The sequence below is a fragment of the Ailuropoda melanoleuca genome, chromosome 11, assembly GCF_002007445.2.
Source record: "Ailuropoda melanoleuca isolate Jingjing chromosome 11, ASM200744v2, whole genome shotgun sequence".
Taxonomy (NCBI): Eukaryota; Metazoa; Chordata; class Mammalia; order Carnivora; family Ursidae; genus Ailuropoda; species Ailuropoda melanoleuca.
Window position 1 is genome coordinate 23,065,764 of NC_048228.1, and position 22,858 is coordinate 23,088,621.

General features: G+C 37.9%; 1 protein-coding gene across 4 annotated transcripts in view; it reads left to right on the top strand.

Annotated features, from left to right (window-relative positions):
- Nucleotides 1-22,858, top strand: part of COL25A1 (collagen type XXV alpha 1 chain) — a 450,135-nt gene that overhangs the window by 357,253 nt on the left and 70,024 nt on the right. For all 4 annotated transcript variants that reach the window (XM_034671874.1, XM_034671873.1, XM_034671875.1 and 1 more), the window contains exons 13-17: nucleotides 8,229-8,282; nucleotides 10,342-10,368; nucleotides 12,743-12,787; nucleotides 19,540-19,572; nucleotides 20,000-20,035. In XM_034671874.1, coding sequence (XP_034527765.1) covers nucleotides 8,229-8,282; nucleotides 10,342-10,368; nucleotides 12,743-12,787; nucleotides 19,540-19,572; nucleotides 20,000-20,035 — 195 coding nt within the window. The remainder of the gene's footprint in view (nucleotides 1-8,228; nucleotides 8,283-10,341; nucleotides 10,369-12,742; nucleotides 12,788-19,539; nucleotides 19,573-19,999; nucleotides 20,036-22,858) is intronic.

The window sequence follows — 22,858 nt, forward strand, 5'->3', positions numbered from 1 at the left end:
TACCTTTCACAAGTTATTTACAAAGGAAATACTGCATGGTGTTTCCCTCAGACCCAGGCAAGCAGTGCTTCTCGTCATGCCTCCTCTGTCCCTCCTGTGGTGTGACCCTCCCCACAGACTGAGTCCACAGGGCCAAGGAGGCATGCCTACTCAAAGCCCATTTTCCCCACTTCTTGATCACATCCCAGGTACCCATCACCCAAGAAATCCTGCCTCAACTGTCCTGATTCTGCTTCTAGTGCTTGTATTGGCCTCTTCTGCAGGTCCATAGTCCAATGAGCGACCACACAGCTGATGTGTGCACCCCTAAACCTGTGGGTGGCCTTAGAGCCGCTATGGGTGGGGAGCTGTGGTCAAAGCTTGCAGGCTGTGATGTTCACACACAGCTCCCAAGGCCCTTCTTGGTGAAGTATAGGACTGGGGTTGGGAAGAGAAGGGAGGTTATTAGCACTGTGGGTGCAAAGTGGGGTCATCCATGTGAACTTCTACCCGGACCTTCAAAGCTCAGGGGTATGCTCAAGGCACATAATTTTCATTAATGTGAATTTCACCCAAATTAATGCAACTTAGCTATTTCCTGAGACCACTGAATTCTTAGCTATCTCTTCGCATTTGAATTTCTTTGTTCAAATTATATTTTGTACATTTCTGCTACACTTCTTAGCGGAACAAAAACTGAAGTACTCGTAACTAGAAGACTTACTTCTGAAATAGTCCATGCCGTAATATTATTGCTACAACTGCTGTGTCTACTTATTTCACATGTTTAGACGTGTGTACTTTTTTAAAAAAGCATAATGAAGGTTTGATTACTAGGTTCAGTTTAGTTATTGCTTTAATCAGTTTAAGACCCATTTCAGTAAATTATCTGAAATAGAATGTTTTTATTAGACTGCTGACTAATAGACCTGTCGACTTTCTACTCATTAGTATTTGTATTACCAATGTGGACTAGAGATTCTAATTTTAGGGAGGGATTTTGTTGATTAGATAAGTAAGACAGAGCCCTCTACAGGACACCGGATTCTCTGACTTATAACCAAACCCAACCGCCCAGGTTTCTGGTTTATCTTTCGCCAAGTTGCAAAGCCTCCTCTGCCTGTAGGCAAGAAGGAGGAAAAGAATCGGAGACTGGGCATGGAAGCAGAAACCTTTTAGAAACTACTAAATCGCTTTAGGTAAGAAAGAGTGAAGCTGAATGCCCAGGGTGGTCTAGGAGGGAGCGGGGAGGGAGAAAGGCGAGATGGAAGCTAGCAAGATGAGGAAGGCTGCCTGCTCTGGGATGTGACATCTTCCCAGGAACACCAAATATTCAATCCTGAACTCACAAAAGGCCTGGGAGAGTGAGGTTCTGGAGGTAACTGGTGAAGAGAATTGACTGACCCGTCTGAACTGGTCTGGGGCAAAACCAAGATGAACCCCAGCAGAAGGGTCCAGGGGAACAGGTCTTGACTTCCTTCACCTGTGAAATTGGGCCTTGAGCCAAGTTTAATCAGGGGTCTGAGGAATAAGGCATCACCAGGTGACATCTTGCATCCAACAAATAGTAATAATATTAATATTATGTAGGTATCATGAGTTCAATAAAATTTTCTAAATTCCTATTTAAAGCAATAATAAAACCAGATCTGAGTCCTTTAAAGCGAAGAGAAAGCAGGCATTTAATCTACTCCCACATACTTCAGAGAAGAAAAGCTGAGCTCCAGAGAAGCTTAAGCAATTTGCTCTATGTCACAAGACCAGAGGTGGAAAACCTGAGATTAGACTGGAGGCTTCCTTAAGCCACTTTCCTCTTTTGTGCTCAAACTAAACAGAAAAGAAACATAGTAAAAATGAATGAGGTTTTTTTTAGACACAAGTTGTTCAAATAGAAGGAACACAAGATGGGGTATCAGAAGACTTGGGCTCTGATCTTACATCTGCACTTTGCAGGTATTTGCCTCTGGAAAAGTTTCTCTGAATGTGTTTCTTCATCTGTTAAGAATGACTGGCTTGGTTCCTTTCAACTAAAATATTTCACTGTTTTGTGAGTGCTTCTGCTTAGGGAAGAGCAGATGTTAGTCAGGGTGAGTTCATGACGTAAACGATGGCACGTGTAAGCTCTGAAAGGGTCTTGTGGGAACTTTAGCTGACATGATAATTCATATAACCAGCACTGCCCCAGTTCCAGCTCGCCCTTCCCCCGAGGCACATGGGGTGCAGGAAAGAGTAGATGGAAGAATATATGGAAATACCTAGAAGGGCCCAGTCTCTGTACCCACAGGCACAACTATGTCAGCCTTCAGTGCTCTCAGCCACTCTTCCCTGATAGAGTCCTGGTGGGGCTCAGGGACATGAGCCTATTGGAAGCCATGAAAGTTCTGCTCATTCAAAACATCCTGCCCCTCGAGGGACTCCCCACCCCCGCAGTGCACCCTGCCCTTCACTTACCCTGAGCTATTCTTCTGTTCCTCAGCCAAATGTTTCACACTGACCTACGTGACTTACAGGTATCACTGCTGGGTTAACATCTCTTCCATCTTTTTCCTGGGTCCCCTTCTCTTTTCCCACCAATGGCTGCCATGTTGTAGCCGAGATGAGTCATCTCTTGCCACCACACTTATAGGTTTTTCAAATTCCCAGAAGAGAAGTCTTGCTGTCTCTGTCTCTCACCAGGTCTATAAGGGCTTTACATGTTCATGTGGGTGCTGTGTGTAAGGTACAGTTTCCAGGCAATGTGGAATGAGGAGTGAACAAAACAGACAAAGTTCATATTCTAGTGTGGTGAGAGGGTAGAGGTGGGAAATAGGGTCACCAAATAATATACAGGATGTCCAATTAAACTTGAATTTTAGATAAGCAACCCTAATTTCTGATATGACTATGTCTCATTCAATATTTGGGATATATGTAACTTGATAATTGTGTTGTTTATCTGAAATTAAAACTTCAGTCAATGTCCTATATTTTTATTTCTCAAATCTGGCATTCCTAGTAAGGGGGACAGATTTGAAACCAAAAAAACTATACCTTATGTGGCAATTAGTGCAATAGAGATAATTAAGTAAGATAGTGGGCATACGAAGTGGTGATGGGGTATCCAGGCAACACCTGCAGTAAGGGGACATTTGAGTCAAGGCCGAAGGATGTGAGAGATGTGCAAAAAGACAAATGACTTTTCCAAAACATTAATAACACTTACAGGTTGGGGCTAGGATTTTATTTTATTGTATTGAAAAATGCTACATTCCTATAAATTTCAAAATGTGCAGTCATTTTGTGCCTTTTGTGTTCATATTCATTTGCCATTAGGAAACCAGAGTAGAAAACTAAAGTAAACTAGAGAGAATAAATTGGAACAGAAAGCAGAAACCCCATTTTCTTGACTCTTCCTCAAACAGTTGTATCTAGAAGTCCCTGTTGGGTGCCTTGCTGTTTTCAAAGAATCTTTCTCTACCAGGTGTTACTTACCCAATTGTTGCAAAAGCCACTGAGGCCCCGAAGTCTCATTAAAGGACACCCACTCCCCACCATGACTGCCTGCAGAAGGGGACTAAAAGCCAGTCCTGCTCACCCCCCTCAAGCTACTGAAATCCCTCTGTGCATGGTCACTGTCAGGAGAAAAGCACACCCAGTGTTTCAGGTAGATATCAGTCGCATGGACACACCAACACCCCTAACTCCAGAGGCAAGAGAACAACTTTAAGACTGAAGCCATGTTCACAGTGCAGAGAATCTAGTCAGTGATGTTATAATAACGTTGTATGGTGACAGATGGTAGCTACGCTTGTGGTGAGCACAATATAATGTATAGAGAAGTTGAATCTCTATGCTGTCCATCTGAAACTAATGTGACATTGTGTGTGTTAATTCTACTCAAATTAAAAATTTAAAAATTAATAAAAATAAATAAACCTAAGGAAGAGTTGAAAATCCCAGGAAAAAAAAAAAAAAGACCGATGCCATGTTCTGCTCAGTATCACTCTTTCCATCCACTGCTGGTCCACCATGTTCCTTGTAGTTATTTTCCTCTTCTGTTTGGATGAGTTCTTTTTGAAAATGCAGTACTTAAAAGAAACAAAATCGGTTTTGACAGGTGAATGTAAAATTATATGATGCTAAAACTTTTAAGCTACAACTCATTGTAAATTCCCATTGTCAGAACAGAAACAATTGCCCTCAGGCGAGTGATATTACCTCTAAATGACCTATTTCCCTTTAGGACTCAATTTCATAAGACAACTGCATTCCCTCCTACCTCTCAGTATTCTTTCAAGCTGCCCCCTGATTATCAGCAGTACCTGACATAATTGTAAAAGTCTTGAGTGATGTCTTACGTTAGAGTTCTAAAGAGCATTGGTTTGGAGAGAGAGAAAGAGAGAGAGAGGAGGGAAAAGAAGGAAGAAAAAAAAGAAAGTAGAAAGCTTGCTTTCCTAAAAGTCAGTCCAATTTATTTTTAACTTAAATACACACATCATCATTTGTGAGTAATAACACAGGGAATGCTTTAGAATTTAAAGTATAAGAGAGAAAACCTTATCAATCTACCTGTAGTTAACATGTTAGCTGCTGTTTTTCATTATTACTATCTTTGGAATACCCTTCAGTACTTGTGAAACGCATTCAGAAATAAATGGACAGTTTCTCTAACAAGTAGGAGGCTAACTCTACACACGCAAAACCTAATTGTCATTTTTTTGTCTGTACCTTTCTGACATTTTTGCATATGTATATTTTTACTACGTTATGTAGTGATGTAATATGATTGTAATTTTATTTGAAGGGGACTCATAATATTCCATCCTCACACACCAGAAAATACTAATACACTGCATGACATATGGTTCATTCTTCTTCAACACTTCCTTTTGGTTTATGTCTTTTTATTTCATGACATGCAAGAACACTTTGCTCAAAAAAAAAAAAGTTCTATGACCTCAATTAGACGTCCTCTTAAGTTGTTTTTGTATGTATCATTTTTTTCTGGCTCAAAAGTCAACTCTTTGGGCACAGGTGCCTGTCATGCCTATTTCATGTTTATATCCCATGAATCACTCAGCCCAGAGTAGAACAGGTAGAAAAGTCTCACTGAATGTTAGTTGAATGAATTAATGCCCTCCAGCATCCATAGCTCGGACTTGGAGCTCAGAGTTCTACAGTACTTCATCCTTAACGTTCCTTTCCCACGACCTTTCCCAATTCCTTCCCACAACTAAGGTTGGATAGTAGCAGAATGCTCCATCGCCTCCTAATCGGAGTTTGAATATATTCTTCTTGATATAACTTATTAGAAAGGGAAAATACTAGGAGTCACTTTCTCACTTTTCCTTCTTTCTATCTTCCCTTGGTTCTTTCAGGAAACAGCTTTATTCACTTTTAGCTTTAAAACTTTGTGAGATACCTATTGAAATTATAGACATGTGAAAAAGTATTTAACCTTCTAAGTGATCAATGTAAAACTGAGCAACAGTAAACTCTCATTTGTGCTTATTAAAATTGCCCCCCCAAATAATTAAAATTATGATATCCAGTGCTGATGAAGTTGTAAAAAAGTAACACCGAGTGAGGGCCTATTGAAGCAGATAAAACTTGAATCCTTTTGGAAAGCAATTTAGAAATATTTACAGAGGTTAGTGTTTTAGTTTATCTTTAATAACAAAGATTGGCAGCAACCAAGTATCAACTGTTTGGGACAATTTAAACCTACGATCACACTTGCCTTTGTCAGATGATAATCAAACTATTCACAAGACAATCATGAATACCATGTGAAAACAAATACATAGCATCAAATAATAAAAAATCAGAAGGTCAAACTACGTAATAAGCTTACAATTGCTTGAAAATATATACATAAAATATAAATAAATAAAAAAGACTTGGGGCACCTGGGTGGCACAGCGGTTAAGTGTCTGCCTTCGGCTCAGGGCGTGATCCCGGCGTTCTGGAATCAAGCCCCACATCAGGCTCTTCCGCTATGAGCCTGCTTCTTCCTCTCCCACTCCCCCTGCTTGTGTTCCCTCTCTTGCTGGCTGTCTCTATCTCTGTCAAATAAATAAAATAAAAATCTTTTAAAAAAAATAAATAAATAAAAATAAAAAATAAAAAAGACTAGAAGGAAACAAGACAAAATGAAAACAATTATTATAGGATGATAGAATCAAAAGTGTATTTTTTGTTCCCTACAATGTTAAAAGATGATTTTAACAGTATCTGAAAATCTTAAAATGAGATCAAGTTTAGTCCCTCGTTGTTCATATATTAAGGAGGATGTTAACCAGATACCTAAGCGACGTCTCTCTTCCTTGATTCAAAATCTCAGCATGTACTTTGTTCAGTTCCAGGGGCTTAACCATTTTTTTATTATTCTTCTGGCTACCATGGTTATTCTTTGAAAGTCTAAACAAAGTTTGTATTGTTTCCTGGCAGCATCTCTTATTTGCATTAAACCATGAGTTATGATATTAGTGCATCCTGTCGTGGAGTCTTTGAAGAAAGCTGACTTGATAGCCCTTGTTCTGTTGCAGAGTAAATGATAGTCCTCTTTCCGGGCATGTTCTATTTCTCAGTTCTTCCTCTTTGTGATGTACAAATGGCCAGTCAAAATTTTCCTATAATGGCCATTGCTCTTCTGTGAGCATTTTTGCCATTAATCCATGGAAAATGCAAGAGTTACAATCATAGTGTAACTTTATATACAAAGCAGAATTTCTTCCGGGAAGGTAAGACTTGAGCATTTATAATAGTCCAGTACAGTAGTAAACTATTTTCTGCTCTTCTAGAAGGATAACATAAGCTTCATATTCTTCGTTTATCTGGGAAGTATATATAAATCATCTTTATAGAAGTTATATTTAATTCAGGTTTCTATACATTATGAAAAGTCATTTATAAATGAGGAGCATAAACCAAATGATAATGAGGATAGAAATACTCCTATGTATTCTCTCCCAGTTTTTAGATGCTTTTGTTCATTCTGGAATGCATCGTATTGTTAAGAGCACAACCTCTTTAGCTAGATCATGAAAGTTCAAATCTTGGCTAGAGTTGTTGTATAAATCTAGAAAAGTTGTTTAACTTCGCTGTGTCTTAATTCCTTCATCTGTTAAATAGAGATAAAGGTAATACCTCATAGAGATTTGTGAAAACTAAGTGAACTGATGAATGTAAAGTTCCTGAAAGGCACTTAAAAATGGTATTATTATTATTATTATTATTAATGTACATGTTTTTGAAGCTTAGAGCACAAATATTAAAATGGCACAATCTCTGTAGTCACCTGTAGTGACTTAGAAAACATGCTTAAAAATCAACTAAGTTTGCTGTGAACCTAAAACTGCTCTAAAAATAAAGTCTCGTTTTTTTAAATCAACCAAGGAGCAACTTTACTACCCTCATTGGAAAGAAGAAAGCTATCCCATCATTGGTGCACACTGTAGAGGGCTTGGGGAATGTTTTTAAATGAAAATGAAATTCTAGTTGATATGACTTGGAGCCACATGGAAGCATCGAGAGCCAGAGTATCTTACCTTTGCTATTGGGCACATCATGACTTCACCTCTTTGGAAAACAATTGCTGGTTCAGAACCTAGGAAGACTGTTACACAATCTCTTCTTTCTGAGATGGGAAAATTTTCTGACCTACTAACCATTGTCTTCCTCCCAAATGCCTATCACTCAATAGGACAATGAGAGCCATAGCTCTGAATGTTTTATTCTAATTATTTTTTACAGGGAAATTGAGAAGAGAAACCAAAGCCATTTTTGCTTTTGACTTTTGTGTCAAATGTGTCCGATTTTGTAGGTGTTCAAAGATATGTGTGATCTTTAAGCTTTAGATTTGGATGAAGTCTCATAAATATAATGTTTAGTCTTTATTTTCCTGAGCTGATGAACCACTTAAAAGTCTCCCATCAAGAGAGCTTATGTTTTCAGACATCTTTAACTCATCCCACAATTATTTATTTATTGCCTAAAAGGTACCCAGCACCATGCTAGATATTCATTTCCATCAGTAAGTTGTTTCAGCTTTCTTAATGGAGAAAAGACTGAACAAAGGAGATTAACCCTGTTTTATCCTTGGCCCCTAGCATATAGAATCTTGGACCAAATAAGCTAATTTGTATTGACACTCGCAGGCACTTATTTTTCTACTTCGAGAGCATTATTGGATAACTATATCCTCTAATGATCTATATAATGTATGGATTTTGTGTATTTTATTTAACAGTATCTATTTTTTTCATGAGGGTGAGCCCGGGTTGCCTGGAACAGTAGGACAAAATGGAATACCAGGGCCAAAGGTTAGTACAAATGAAACCAAGCAGAACCAATTGAGATATGAGTCTTCATGAAATCATAAGCTACAACAATTTTTTTATATCCCGCTGGTTTTACTTGGATGGAATATTTGTCAGTAGTATCATACGCTGCAGTATAGAAGTCTGTGACTAATGACTAAATTATGTTTGTGACTCTCATTAGCATTAAAAATGCAGAAAAACAAGTAAGATACGATTGTCAAAATCTTTATTCTGGGATACTTCAATAACATGAGAAAAAGCCCATATTTCAAATATGAAATCGTCATTTTGCTACTTATTGAGCATATTAAAATGGGGGCCGTGTCCATACTGCCTAAAATGTGCATAATATTTACAAGACTTACTAAAGATGATTTTCACAGTGCCACTATGGCCTTTCTTCAATATTTGGTCACCTCCAACACTTACACAATATAACCAGTTACTCAAATGAAGAGCAGAATAAAGATGTGGCTTTTTTTTTTTTTAAGATGTTTACTTTTTTAAAGTAATCTCTACACCCAATATGGAGCTTGAACTCACAACCCCTAGATGAAGAGTCGTATGCTCTACCAACTGAACCAGCCAGGTGCCCCAAGATGCAGCATGTTTAAAATTTAAAAATGGATATAGTCTGAATTACTAAATAGGGAAAAAAATGTAATAAGGATTTTGGGGGGGTTGCAAATTTTCTTTGTTTTTTTTGAAGAACAAATGAATCTTTTAAATATAAAAAGATTGGTGACAGTTTAGTTTAAACCAAAAAGACAGACAAATCCCAAACCCTTTGATGAGTGAACATCCCTTGAAGTACATAACTAATGTCTAATCCCGTCAGCTGTGCTGGTATGTATCTGTACCCACAGATGCCTGTCAGCTGATTTTACAGATCACATTGCTATTGACAGGCACCTAGGACAGACCTAAAATTTATAGACCTGTCCCTTCTCCTGCAGGAGAGGAAAGAAAATATTCTTTCTGGGACTACAGCCATTCTCCTGTCTTTTCCCCTCTCTTGCTCCATGCTAAAAAGCCAAATGATAAGAGTTAATGCTTAATGCATGTTCTCAGTGCTATTCTTCTGTTGCCTAGCAACCATCAGGATGGATGTTGAGCACTGAAAGGTAGCTGGAAATTCAGAAAGCCAAAGGGTCAGACTGAGTCCCAGCAAATGAAAAGGGTCTTGCCTCCAAACTGACTTCAAGGGGTTTTTAATTTTAAAAACACATTAATCATCTTAAGCCAATTTTTTTAAAGCAGCCTGATCTCATGGCAACACTTACTGATGCTTCTCATAAGAAGAATATTATCATAATGTGTGTGATTTACTGTAGAATTCTCCCACTCCATCACCTATGCCTTCCTGGGTAAAGTGAAAATAAGGATTCTCTTCAAAGCACCGTTTTGCGTTTTAGTCCTTATACTGTCCTGGTCATCATTTTGATTAAAGACATTCTCCTAAACTCACTTTGACTCTGCCCTATTCTAGTCTCTTTCCTGAAGGTACCAGTGCCGCCTAAAATACCCCTGATTTGGAACATGCTTGTTACCAGCAGGTTAGAGAGAGTTCATGACATTCTGATGGGGTCCAAGTTCAGGACCGTGTTTACGACCATGTTTGAAGAAGACAGATGAGGGAACTCCACAGACTCCAGATCCCTGAAATAATCTATACACTGGGGGCTGCTTTGAATAAAAGACCACGAAAGGATGTGCTGGCCACCTTACTGATTGGGCAGAATAAAAACTTGAAACAAGAAGCCGCTCCAGACGTTGAATCAGTGCCACATCGTCCTTAATGCCCCAAGAGCTGGAGGATAACCTTAGATACTGTTCTTTAGTCCTTTGAAAGCAAAGAACTAAGATTACATTTGATATTGATATCCACGCCCAGTTCTTCAGGAAATTCATTTTACCATTTGCTTTCAACATAACAATTCTATGTTGCCAATTCTATATTGCATATAATTGACTTATGTTTGATATCTGATTTTGTAGGTGGTGTTTAATTGGGTGTTTATAATTTAATGTGTCACTCAATCTTTGTTCTTTTGCTCAGGGAGAACCTGGAGATCAAGGCGAAAAGGTAAGAATGATTCTGCCTGTAATTATCTTTTTTTTTTCCCCCTAAAGCGATATCAAACCAAACTGTACAGAAGGCTAGATAGCAATAGATATACACCCATAGATATAGATGGATATAACAACCCCTGTTCTTGTCAAACTGTTAATTAGTAGAAGGAGAGAACAGTGTAATTCTTACGTATGGACAAGATTTGGGTAAAAAAGGTTTAAAGAAATGGAGGGAAAGGGAGCAAATCTGGACATTCTATGTCAAGCTTCTAAATGGTTGCAAAAATCCCTAGGCCTGCAAAACTTCTGTTTTGCCTACTTGCTAATGCCACTCCAATGCACCCATGTCTTTCCCTACTGCTTTGTAGGTCACAAAGTTAAAGGAATACAGATGTTTACCTGCAACAAATACGCTGGAAATTGCCCCACAAAGAATTCCTATAAAAAAGCAAAAAGAGAAACAAAAGGAGGAGGAGAGTGCCATATGTTAAATTTCTCACAGACGTCCTTCCTGACTACTTTTGGGGCATCCAGATTGTATTTAAACTCTCAGTGCATATCATGGTACTAATTTTCCTGGTTCTCATGCTATTTCCTTTAATAATGCTTGAGAAATGTGCTGCCTGCGTAGGAAGCTACCAAGACACTACATCACGCTCTTCAGAAGTGATCTGATCATTCTAATAAATTAATATCGTCACCTCTGATCCTAAAAGAAGTACATCTAAAGACCTAGCACACTTCTTGAATGTAACTGTGTTTTTTGGCACTGTGAAGCAAAAACTAAAAAGACATTTATTTAAATGGAGGGAGAGCAAAGCAGAGGGGATGGCTCAAACCCTTCATTTCGTGACCACTCTGAGCCAGTCTTCCTAATAAGAAAGTTCGTTGTGTCTGTTTTGTTTTTTAATAAAGGGATTCCCAAGCAATCTTTTTAAAAGTATGCTAATAGGTTGCCTGTCAAAGTTTCCTCATAACAGATTATCAGTACATTTATTTGGCATCCATGCAGTTCATTGTAATTAACTTGAAATTAATTAGTCATCAGATCACTCTTTTGTGTAGAAATTAAGGAGGGGAAAGGAGCAGTGCCAGCACCGTCCCAGGGATTTATCAGACAGAGCAGCTCAGGCCCCCATCACCATAGACAAAAAGCCTGAGCAGGTTAGCTTCGTACTTATTTGAAACCAGAAGAGAAAATGAAGAGAAAAAACTAAAAGTCTCTCTCCCCCACATCTCTTTCCTCTTCCAGGGAAACCATCATCAGTACTTGATCTCTTATTTAATGGAAATTTTTAAATGATGCAAAAGTGACCTCTTAGGAAGCTAAACAGAAGGGCATTCTGGCTCATGGAATCTATGAACAATAATGCATTGTTACTGCTAACGGCTATCATTAACAGCTTATGCTGCACCAGATACTGGCCTTGTTGCCTTACACACAGCATATTGTTTATTTCTTATAACCTCGTAAAGCATTCTTGCCCTTCTGTTACACATGCGAAACGTGATGTAGGGAGGATTTCATTTGCCCAGTAGGTGCTGGAGCTGGGCTCAGTCTCTCTGGCGCCAAAGTCCATGATGTTTCCACTATAACATGCTGTAAGACTTAAATGAAAGAATTCAGCATTGAAGGAATCAAAGCATGGATAATGAGTGAATGACTTTTTTTTTTTTTTCCCAAACGCATTGCTTTGTGGTAGAAAGGAGATGTCAGGGTGGGAATAAGCACAGGAAATCTCAAAAATAGCCCAGAAAGCAGAAACTCTCCACTTTCTTTTACTATAATTAAAAAAGAGAGAGTGTTCAAATAAAATACAAAGCGTTCATTTCACAAATGCAAAACACATAGGTGCAGACAAATTAATCTTCCGCCCACAGTTTTGAGGGCTGTGTCATGCACTTTGAAGCCCTGGAGATTTGATCTGAGCTGAACTTGAAGACAGAGTAGGATTTACACAGAGAGAAGGGAAAGGGGAGGGCAGGAGCTCAGGTGGCTGGAATGCAGGAAGGAAGGACACAGAGGTGCTAAGGCATGTGGCATACTGAGGCAACGGTAGGGGAAAAGGCTTTCCTGAGGAGGAAAGAGAAGGTTAAGAGGCTTTACGTGTCAGAATGAGCTACTAGAAGTCAGAGAAAGTACTGCTTTCTGTTGATATCATAGAATAGTGTAAAACTGCTCAGCTATGTTCATTGTAATAAATTTTATTTGGATCACTTGATATCAGGCAGCTGCTCAAGTAAAAATACGTTAGCTCTGTGGAACATTTGCAACAGATTTTAATATATAGTGCACATGAAAGCAAACTCCAAATAAGGAAAGCTACTGTGTGTAATGTCACTGATATATTTCACCATATCACTTCCCCCCTCCCTCCCACCCTTAGGGAGAAGCTGGAGAGAACGGCCCCAAAGGTGACACAGGCGAAAAGGTACAGTGTTGTGAAATATGAAAGAGTATGTGTATGAGCAAGAAATATTATTCCATATATGTGAACACGGAAGATTTTGAGAAAGGTGAGTGAGTGGTAGTAGCTTAATATGATAAGATAGGAAATAATTCTGCAAGTTTAGAGAACATTTGAGTATCTAACTTATAAAGGTGATCGTTCCACAAACCCCTAGCTACAAATTTAAATATTTTAAAAGTAAAATGGTATGTCACAAATTCTAGAAAATGTGTAGCTAGGTTTGCAGTAATATGGCCTTCAGGGAAGACAGCCATTTATTCATGTGTAAGTGGGGCACTCCCTTGATACTCAGAGATATAAAAATAAAGTTTCTAACGTTGATTCCATTTGTTCCAATTTGGGGAGAGAACAAGTCATAGAATTGGGATGAGATTTAAAAGTTTGAAAGTAAGTCATTTGATTAGAGCCTCTAATGCACTCTTGAAAATTTGCCTTAACTTGAAGTCTACTAAGTCCAGATATTTCGTCAGCCTTTGCATTGTCTTTTTTTTTTAACTTTTAAATTATTATTAGCATTTATATTACAGTGGTCTTGTGGCTCATCTTCCTACCTCTTCTCTTCACCCCCCTCCCTGTCCATCATTATAGCTCCTGCTTGGCTTCATACTTCGCAGATATCTCTGGCATAAGAAGGGTATTTCACTTCAGTTGTGCTGCAGAGAATTAAGAAAAAGATCTTTTAAGAAACTGAAAATAGAATAGTCAGATTTTCATGAAAAGCAAGCTAAGTAATTGAGTGATTAAAAAAAGATTTATTCATTTAAGCTTAGAGTTGAGGATAAAAATATTTCACTTTGAAAATTATTACAGTACAGATGGATAATGGTTAGTCATAAAAGCATCCCCATAAAATAAAGAGAAATTTATCTTTCTCATTCTTATAAATATTAATATAAATATGGCATGGATGGTAGGAATGAATTATTGTCACCAAGTCACAGTTATGTTTGTATTCAAGAAGCAGTCCAGAAATTAAAGTGGGCCCTCAGTCTCCTGTAGAGCGGGGTTTCCCACCCTCAGCATTATTGACATATTGGGCCAGATAATTCTTTATTGTGGGGGCTGTTAGATATTTAACATCATTCCTGGCTTGTGGCCGCTAGATTCCAACAGCTCTGACAACAAAACCTATCTCTAGACATTGCCAAAGATGGCCCCTGGGGGACAAAATCACTTCTAGGTGAGAACCATTGCTGTAGACCCATTTCATATACCTGTCAAATTTGATTATCATGCTGCAATCAGTTATGGCATGCTATGCTTAATACTTAGTGAGACCAATGATACACCTCGATCACTCTCGAAGTCAGAATTTCAAACCCCAGATATATAAACCTGGATGTTCTATTTAACTTTCTTGTTTATACTTGAAACCTGAGGTCAGCAAACTTCGTATAAAGGTCCAGAAAGTAAATATCTCAGGTTTTCTGGGCCTTGTGGTCTCTGTCACAACTACTCAACTCCTTTCTTACAGGGTGAGAGCAACCATTAACAATATGTACACAAATGAGTATGGCCCCGTTCCAATAAAACTTTATTTCTGGACACTGAAATTTTAATTTCATGGAATTTTCATGTGCCATGAAATATTATCGTTCTTTTATTTTTTGTTTTCCCACATAAAAATGTAAAAACCATTCTTAGCACATGGGTCACACAAAAACAGGTGCTAGCTGGAATTGGCCCACCGGCCTTAGTTTACAGTCTCTCCTTAAAGAAAGCAAATCTGCTAAACAGAGAGCAGTTTTATTCAGGCGAAAAAAGTCTGTGCCAAGTCTGAACTACCCCTAATGGATTTCTGTAGAGAATTTTATGCTTCTATTAGAAGATGTATTTTTAAAACTTCATTTTTGGAATGTAGGCTAATAATCATTTCTTTAATCATACATTTTTTAATTTCAGTTTTCCAGCAGTAAAGCAACTTTTTTCTCTGAAAAGACTAAGTCCATCTCAAGGGAATACTGTTTTTACTTTTTATATTAATGCAAATCATTTACCATACTGACTTACATAGAGTAAACTCTCAATAAATGTTAGCTTTCTTACCACAAGGAAATTGAAATCAACTAGATTGGTTGTTTTCTTTTTTATCAATAAGTTTTATTAGACAACTGAAATTAAGTACAAAAAATGTTTCAGTTAAAACGGAAATCATTTCTATAAACTTTCAATGGACCTAAACAGGGGATTGTAAATAGGAATCTGTAACGTATAATATGTAATCTGACCTGCAGCATTCATCCCGAGAATGCTGTAATTGGAATATAATTTTTGATGTGTTTTTTAAAACATTTCCTGCTTCTGTCATATAATTTGTTTCCAGTATGTTGGAAACACTCTTCTCATGGCCTTTGGGTTCAGTATGTGAAACTCATTCATCATTTACCAAGTTTGAGATGTAAAATCAAAAAATGCTTTTTTTCTGCCACTGATGTAGTAAATTACGTCATTGACTGATTCACTTTAATAGGATTTTTTTCCTTTTGATCCAACTCAGTGCCTTTGGATGGTAAAGCAATCTAAACCTTTCCAGACTGGTCATCTGGAAATGCTGTGGAACTGTAAAAACCACTAGGCTGGGTTTTGTCCGTGGCCAGCAACTGCGATGCACTCTAGGCTTGAGAGTAACACGCCAAAGAATGATTTCAGTCATGTGTGGAGTTACTATGCAAAGGGTATGTTCTGTTCTTTGGAGCGTCCATCCCACTGACAAAGGTAGAAATGGATTTTTTATCTCTTTCAGCCAACTTGAAAGTAGGTGTTTTGTGCAGCAAGCTGAATGGTTTGGTCACACCACTCTGTTATTCACAATTCAGTCTGCTGATTTGGAAGCTCCAGCTTCACGGTCTTGGGACAACGTGACAGGTCCCTTCACTTTCTCTGCTCCCTCAGTCTCCATTCCCCTAAACACACTGCCTTCTTGGTTTATGCCCATGTGGCATTTTTTATTTGTATCCTCTGAGCTTTTCAGAAGCCACACCCACATTTGGAACTACCATCAAATTGTCTCTTCTTAAAATCACGTGTGAAGGCCTATCTCAGTGGGCCCCCACACGCCTGCTCAATGCGGGGCCCTCTCTAACTGGGCACATGTGGTTACCTCAGCTTAGAACACTCTTACTATCTGCCCACTCCCACCTCCACCTTCTATTCCTCACTCCTCTGAGACCTTAATTTATAAGTCATTTCCCTGGGGCAGCCTTTCGGTCTCCTACAGATTTCTTAGGTTACCTACTCTATGCTCCCACAATACTCTTTAAAATCCCTTTCATAACCGTTATCAAGGTTTATTGTAATTCCTTGTTTAACTGGACATCCAGCTCATTGGGAAAGAAAAAACAACTAAATAAACAAAAAACTATATGATATCAAACTCTTCCCAGCACCAATCCAAGTTCCTGGAACATAGTTGTAAAGACAATAAATATTTATCAAATGAACAATCTTTTTACAAAAATTGGTTTTCCTTTCAACTGCTTTTTATTTTCCTGGAGTGGTAGAGCTTTTTCCCGTGACGTGCATTTGTTTATCATATCTTCTGGTGTATACAGAGACACAGGATTTCCCAAACATGAGAATCTCTTCCTAGCCCAGATTTTTCTTAAAAAAAAAAAAAAATGGAAAGAAAGGAAGAAAGAGAAAGTATTTTTCATGCTTTCAATCAATAATATTTTTGTGTATATATATTAGTATGTGACTATTGTGAGCACAGGCCAAGGATGGGGATTGTAACTGCGCTGCTCCCTGTTCTTACTCAGCTCCCCGCATCCCTACGAACAGATCACAGCTGGCACATAATCAGTGCTCGACAAACTTATTGAATGAATTAATAAATGATAGAAATGTCACCACCTTTACTGCATTTATCCACTTAGACTTTATTAACACATGCATAACATTATTGTGTTTGAAAACCATCACGACCCAAACCAGAAACTCTCTGTGTTTGAATGTTGAAAAGTCAAATTCATTTATCTCAAGTGTCTTCTCAGAGGATTTTCCCATTTTTGACTCACCCTGTGGAAACTTGTTTCTAGACCAACCAACTTGTGAAGCAAAGAGTATACTTAAGACATAGTTGGGGTTTTCCTACTTTAATCCTGTATTCACTTTCACTTTTGGAGGAATGAGGATTATAAGCACTGACTGTTTTATTTCCACTATTTGCAGGACCATCCTTTAAAATGTTTAACTTATGACTGTCTTTCAGCTGTTGTCTTGCCACTTAAAAGTTATAAAAATTCCTCGAGATTTCACAGTCTAAGTTTTTAAAAAGAGAATTAAAATATCACTCATAGTCCCCTCAAATGAAACTGCTCCAATTTCCACAAATAAATCAGCCTTTCAGGAAACCGTCTTTTTCTCTCCATCCACTTTCTAAGAGAACTAAATCTAGTCCTTAGTCTCATTGGTAGATTATCCAGCCATCCATTAGGACACTAAAAATAAAAAGGTTTTAAACTGCAGTTAATACAGGTGACTTCCTTTTATTTACAAGTTTACTGCAACTTTTATGCCCCGTTGTCAAAATGAAATAAAGCAATAATTCTTATTCTAATAAAAAGAACATGGCAGTGGAATTTAGGAAGTCCAAGATTCACTTATCCTCTAGTTGCTTCAATTTCCTTATGTATTAAGTGAAAATAGTAATATTTGCCCTATCTCATCAGAGTTTTATGGGGTATAAATGAGATGAGAGAAGGGACTTAGCAAAGTCAAAATTGCTTTTAGGAATACAGAGGTCTTATTGTGCAAGGTATTGCAAACCTGATTCACTGGTGTTGATGGCTTTCAGATTTGATTTAGTAGAAATAAGTATTATTTTATTAGCCATATTTATTTCACTCCCCATTTGGAACTCAATTGAATTTTAATGATTAGAATGAGAAGTCAGTATAAGACAGTATTTAGGGCCCTTATGTTTTGTCATGTTATAATTTTTCCTTGGGTAATAACAATTACAGACATCAGAGAAGCTCACGTATGTATCAGTTTCTTCAGCAAGTTAGTTTATGATTTCCTTCCCCTTTCTAAGCTTTTTTTCCCCTCCTACATTTTTTTTTCATTTTGATCCTTGACTGCTAACTTGCATAAAACATTCTTTTTGAGATTCGTCCATTCATGTGCCGTATACGTATGGAGCATCTGCTATGGGCTAGGCACCGGATAAAAACAGACACTGACTCTGTCCCCATATGGTTGATTGTCTGATGAAGGGGCAGACAACGAATGGGCAGAACACCTAAATGCATAATTAGGAAGTGAGCTATGCAGGACATGAACAGAGCTCAATGCTGCGCGGCAAGATGTTGTATGTGAGGGGCATGTGTCTGAAGTTAGTAGGTGAAGGGTTCTTTGAGGCAAAGCAACCTAAGCTGAGACTTCAAGAAAGAGAAGGCCAGCCCGGAGAAGATGTTGAAAGAATTGGGTGAAGGGACCGTGCTCCACGGACAGCGGCCTGAGGCCTCCTCCGTGTCTCTAAAAGAGAGTGGTGAGCCGCTTCCTAAATCCAGAACAAGGAACCAGACCCCTGGAACTTCTTGAAACCTGCATGGATATGACAGCTGAGGAAATTCCAACATGTACCTTCCGCCTGTGGCGGTTCCTATTCTCTCGGCAGTCTCAAACGACGAAATTCCCCCCCCCCTTTTCTTTTGGCCTTGTAGCATCTTCATGGGACAGGGGGCTAGAAGGAGCTGCAAGATTGAGGCCCTTTTGCTGGCCTCATTTTAGAAATAGATGGACATTAAGGAGGGCATATGATGTGATGAGCCGTGGGTGTTACACACAACTAACGAATCATGGAACACTACATCAGAAACGATGTACTGTATGGTGACTAACACAACATGACAAAACATTCAATTCAATTAATTAACATAAAAAAGAAACTAATGATGTACTATATGTTGGCTAATTGAATTTAAATTTTAAAAAATCCAACATTCTTAACTAACTTCCGTATTCTTTTCCACGAACCCCTCTCTGCTGATATTATGGCATAATTGCTTTGGGAGTATAGTCACCCTCTGTGGTATCCCGACGGCATACAGTGCTTTTTAGGAAAGCACATTCTGCCTCAAGACTTTCTCTCAGGTCTTCCATATGTCCCTGCCACCCAGGAGTCATCCATCATCCTGTAATTTTCCGGTGACTGCGTCACAATGAAATAAGTGTAAAGCTAGAGAAAATGTGCCGCTCATAACTGTGACAGCGCTTCGTGAGGAAAACAAACCGACCTGCTACGTGGCTTTTTCCAGATCGGCATCATTAACCCTTTGACTTCATCTGCTGAACCCTGACTTTCTGAAGACCGAGAGGGTCAAGGAACTCCCAGTAACTGAGAGCCCGTGACATTAATAAATTCCAGAAATAGGGAAAACCCAAATTCCAGGTCTCCACATTGTAATTTATTACTTTAGAATACACTTTTAGCACTGTATCAAGGGAAGAGATACATATCTACAGATTTCTATTGTATTCAAGGAATATAGTCCTTAAGTATTTTGCATTCAAAAGAAACCCGTGTTTTTAGAAGGTGAATTGTTTACCTTGGACATTGTTGACATCTTAACAGCTGACATGGTGTGGTCTTATGGAGCACGGGTAGGCTGGTTAGGCATGGGGCGCCTTTGAGTGCCATGTTGATAAAGTGTCTGTATGTTTCCTGTTCTCATAACTTGTGGAATAATCTCTCATGGGTTTTGTTTTAGGGTGACCCTGGATCATCTGCTGCAGGAATTAAGGTAACTATAACCCTGAGAGTGTTTGTACCCCAGGAGTTACAGTTTTGAGTTTTATAAGCCTCTGCTTTCTCTTTTTTCGTACCAGTTTTGTTGGTTATAGCTATTTCTATTCTTCTGCAATTATCAGCTTCCAAACACAACAGGGAGTATCTGTTGGAAATCTGATAAAGGCTTAAATAAGAGGTCTTGCCATCACTTCTCTCTGCAGTTGGTTTTTAAAGAAATGTGGATTTGTATGTGAGCTCTAGGTACGTTCACAGCAGAAACATTTTCCTGGCTCTGGTGAGGGATAGACGTATAGAATAAAGTGAATGAAATGCCTGTGATCAAGAAGGCGAGGCCATCTCTGTGAAAGTGTCCAGAGGCTAAGGGTTTTGGAAAATTCTTGTAAGATTATTTTTGTCATCTTTGGTTTTCTTTTGGCCAGGGGGAGCCTGGAGAATCTGGTCGTCCAGGACAAAAGGTAATACCTCTATTCTCGTGTGTTCTTTGTACTGACTCATACTTGCCATTTTATACTTACTATCCACTGTGTGATATGAAAACAATTATTGGAAAATGATGCAGTTTTCATGCTTTGCATGCAGAGTGTTATTGATTGCTTTGCATTTTAAAAGGGTTGATGCTGACCATGGCAAAATATGAAACACTCCGTACATGTAAGAAGATGCTTTATAAACTAAGGTCTGCATATACTCAGCTGTCTGAGGCTAACAAAAATCAGCCGGGTTGGAATGCCAACAACTTATCTTGCATGTTTAAAGTTACTCTGCATGTTTCTATCATTCACGAGAAGAAATGAATATTTACTAAACTGTTTCAGTTGGGAATGATAGCTTCTTATATTCCTTTTCCTTTCACTTCAAATACTTCCCTACTGATAATTTTTTATGTGAATCTCATCTACCTATGCAGTGAATGTTATGTTATACAAACCAGATTTGTTAATAAACGAAGTTTTAATTGGAGACACTAGCCAAGCACTTTAACCAATCCCTGAATACATACAAGAATTTTTTTAATCATTTGTGCTTCACCTCAGTGATAAATTAGAGGATATGCAGTGATTATGTTCAGATTCATATTCTCATTTGAGTCAGAGGCAGGAAACAACTGTTAGCCATTTATTGTTTGAGCATCTGGATATCAGTGCCCAGTGCCGTCAGATTTTAGGTAACAGATGTGTTGTAGCTAACAAGTAAATGTGAATTCCACATTAGGTTAAATCTCTTAAGGTTATGACTCTACCTTTATCTAGCAATAGCTGATGTTGTAGAAAAAATATGATTAGAGACATAGAATTTACCTCATTAGTGTAAAGGAAGAGAAAGAATAAATATCATTAGAGGAGTCTGGAATCCTAAGACATGGTAAAATAATGTTCCCACACTCCTGAAGTCATTGAGAGGATGGTTGCTTTGTTTTAAACACTTAGGATCAAAGTAATTTTTGAGAAGGTCTTTCATGTTCTTTTAAAATTCCTCTAATTTAAAAATAGAGTTTTCTTTTGAAACTCAGGCTGTAAGAGTAATGATTCATCAGGCCCAGTTTTAGGTAAAGTTCAGACTTTTCCAAGGAGCCCAGCAGAATTCTGCAAATTTTGCTATTTAATTCCTAAGATTTCTTACCGATTCTTTATGTAAGAAATTTGAAATTAGTGGTATCATCAGAGATCTGTGGTCTGCTTTGGTTTGAAAAAGCAAATAATCTTCTCAGATGATCTAATTTTAGGTCCCCTCATCTTTAAGAATTAAATTTTAAAATTAAATTAAAAATTTAAAAATTTAAAAAAATTTAAAAATTAAAAACTGAATTTCAGCTGCTCTCAACATCTGTGATATACTAAAAGAAATGTCTGTAAGACTATTATGCCTTTTTAATAAAACAAAACAAAACAAATCTGCTATAATTTTGTACAGGTTCCACCGTTTGCAGAGTGGAAGATCCAAAATGATTTTCAATTGCTTAACAAAATACTGTCTTATCATGATTATTTAGAAATACAGTTTAGATTCATTCCTGGAAGTTTATAGGTTTACATATGGAAACATTGGATTTCCTTTGTATTTCATTAAAAATCTGCTTTAAATTATATCGAGAGAAGGGGTGGATTCATTAAAAGCTCACTACCTATCTGAATGAGTACGTGCCCTGAAATGAACAGCATCTTTTTCATCAATATTCAGGCCAGATTCTAGCCTTTGACGCAACCTCACTTGCCTACAATATTTATGACTTCCTTTGTCTAATATCAGGATTTGGCCATACTTACCCCAACATTGCTTTAAAAATAGAGTATTCCCATGCTTGCCGCTTACTTAAGATTAGAAAATGACAAGCAGAACTGAGTACAGAATCAATTCAAGAGATCTTCCATGGTGCTTTCCTCAGAAGAACTGTGCTTCTGCGTGAGGGACATTCCAGAAATGTAGAGTATCGTGACAGAATGAAAAGCCCACTGATGAGCTTTCCCCTGTCTGGTGTTGTCCAATATGAAAATTTGTTATTTAGTGTAACAGTCATAATGTAGAATGACTTCATCATAGTTTTTTTTCCTTTGATAGATTCAGCAGTAAAGTGTGTGATTGATACATGAGTTTGAGTGTGTATTTATGTTTGTAAACTGAATGTGTAGATTTATAAAAATAGGTATTGTGTTTCATCACATAGTTCGTTCTTTCTAACTTCTCCGCATCACTTTAAAATATATTTTTTAGTTTTCAAGGAATAAAAATACTTTCTTCCCCATTTGAAGGGACCCTCCCTGTTGAAGTATATCTAAAAGTACAAGGCACTGGGGGCAAAAGCAGAGTCCCAACTTTGACAGCATATAAGGGTCTCCTTTAATGGAGGGTCAAGAGTCAAAGGGAAAGAAAAAAGAGAACCCGAAGTATAATGTGTAAAGTTTAATCTACTTGGACAAGTATTCTTTGAATGGAAGAACAAACCAATTCTTAATTATGACCCAGATCTGACCTTGGGCCATGTATGCCCAAGAACTCAACCCAGAGAAGCTCCTGGGCCGAGAGATAGGAAAGAGTGGACAAGTCAACAAAAACTGTGTCTTACTGGAAGACAAGCCTTCATGGTATAAATACAGGGAATTTATGTAGGAAGAAAAGTCTTCCTAAGAATGTTGAGATGTTCTGCAAAGGGTAACATTAAATGTTTTATCATCTTTCATTGCATTGACTACTACATTAAATAAACATAAATTTGGAAAGGTCAAATTTACAAAAATCCAAAACTATGAAATATGTGTTCCTGAAATATTTTTTCTTTAAAA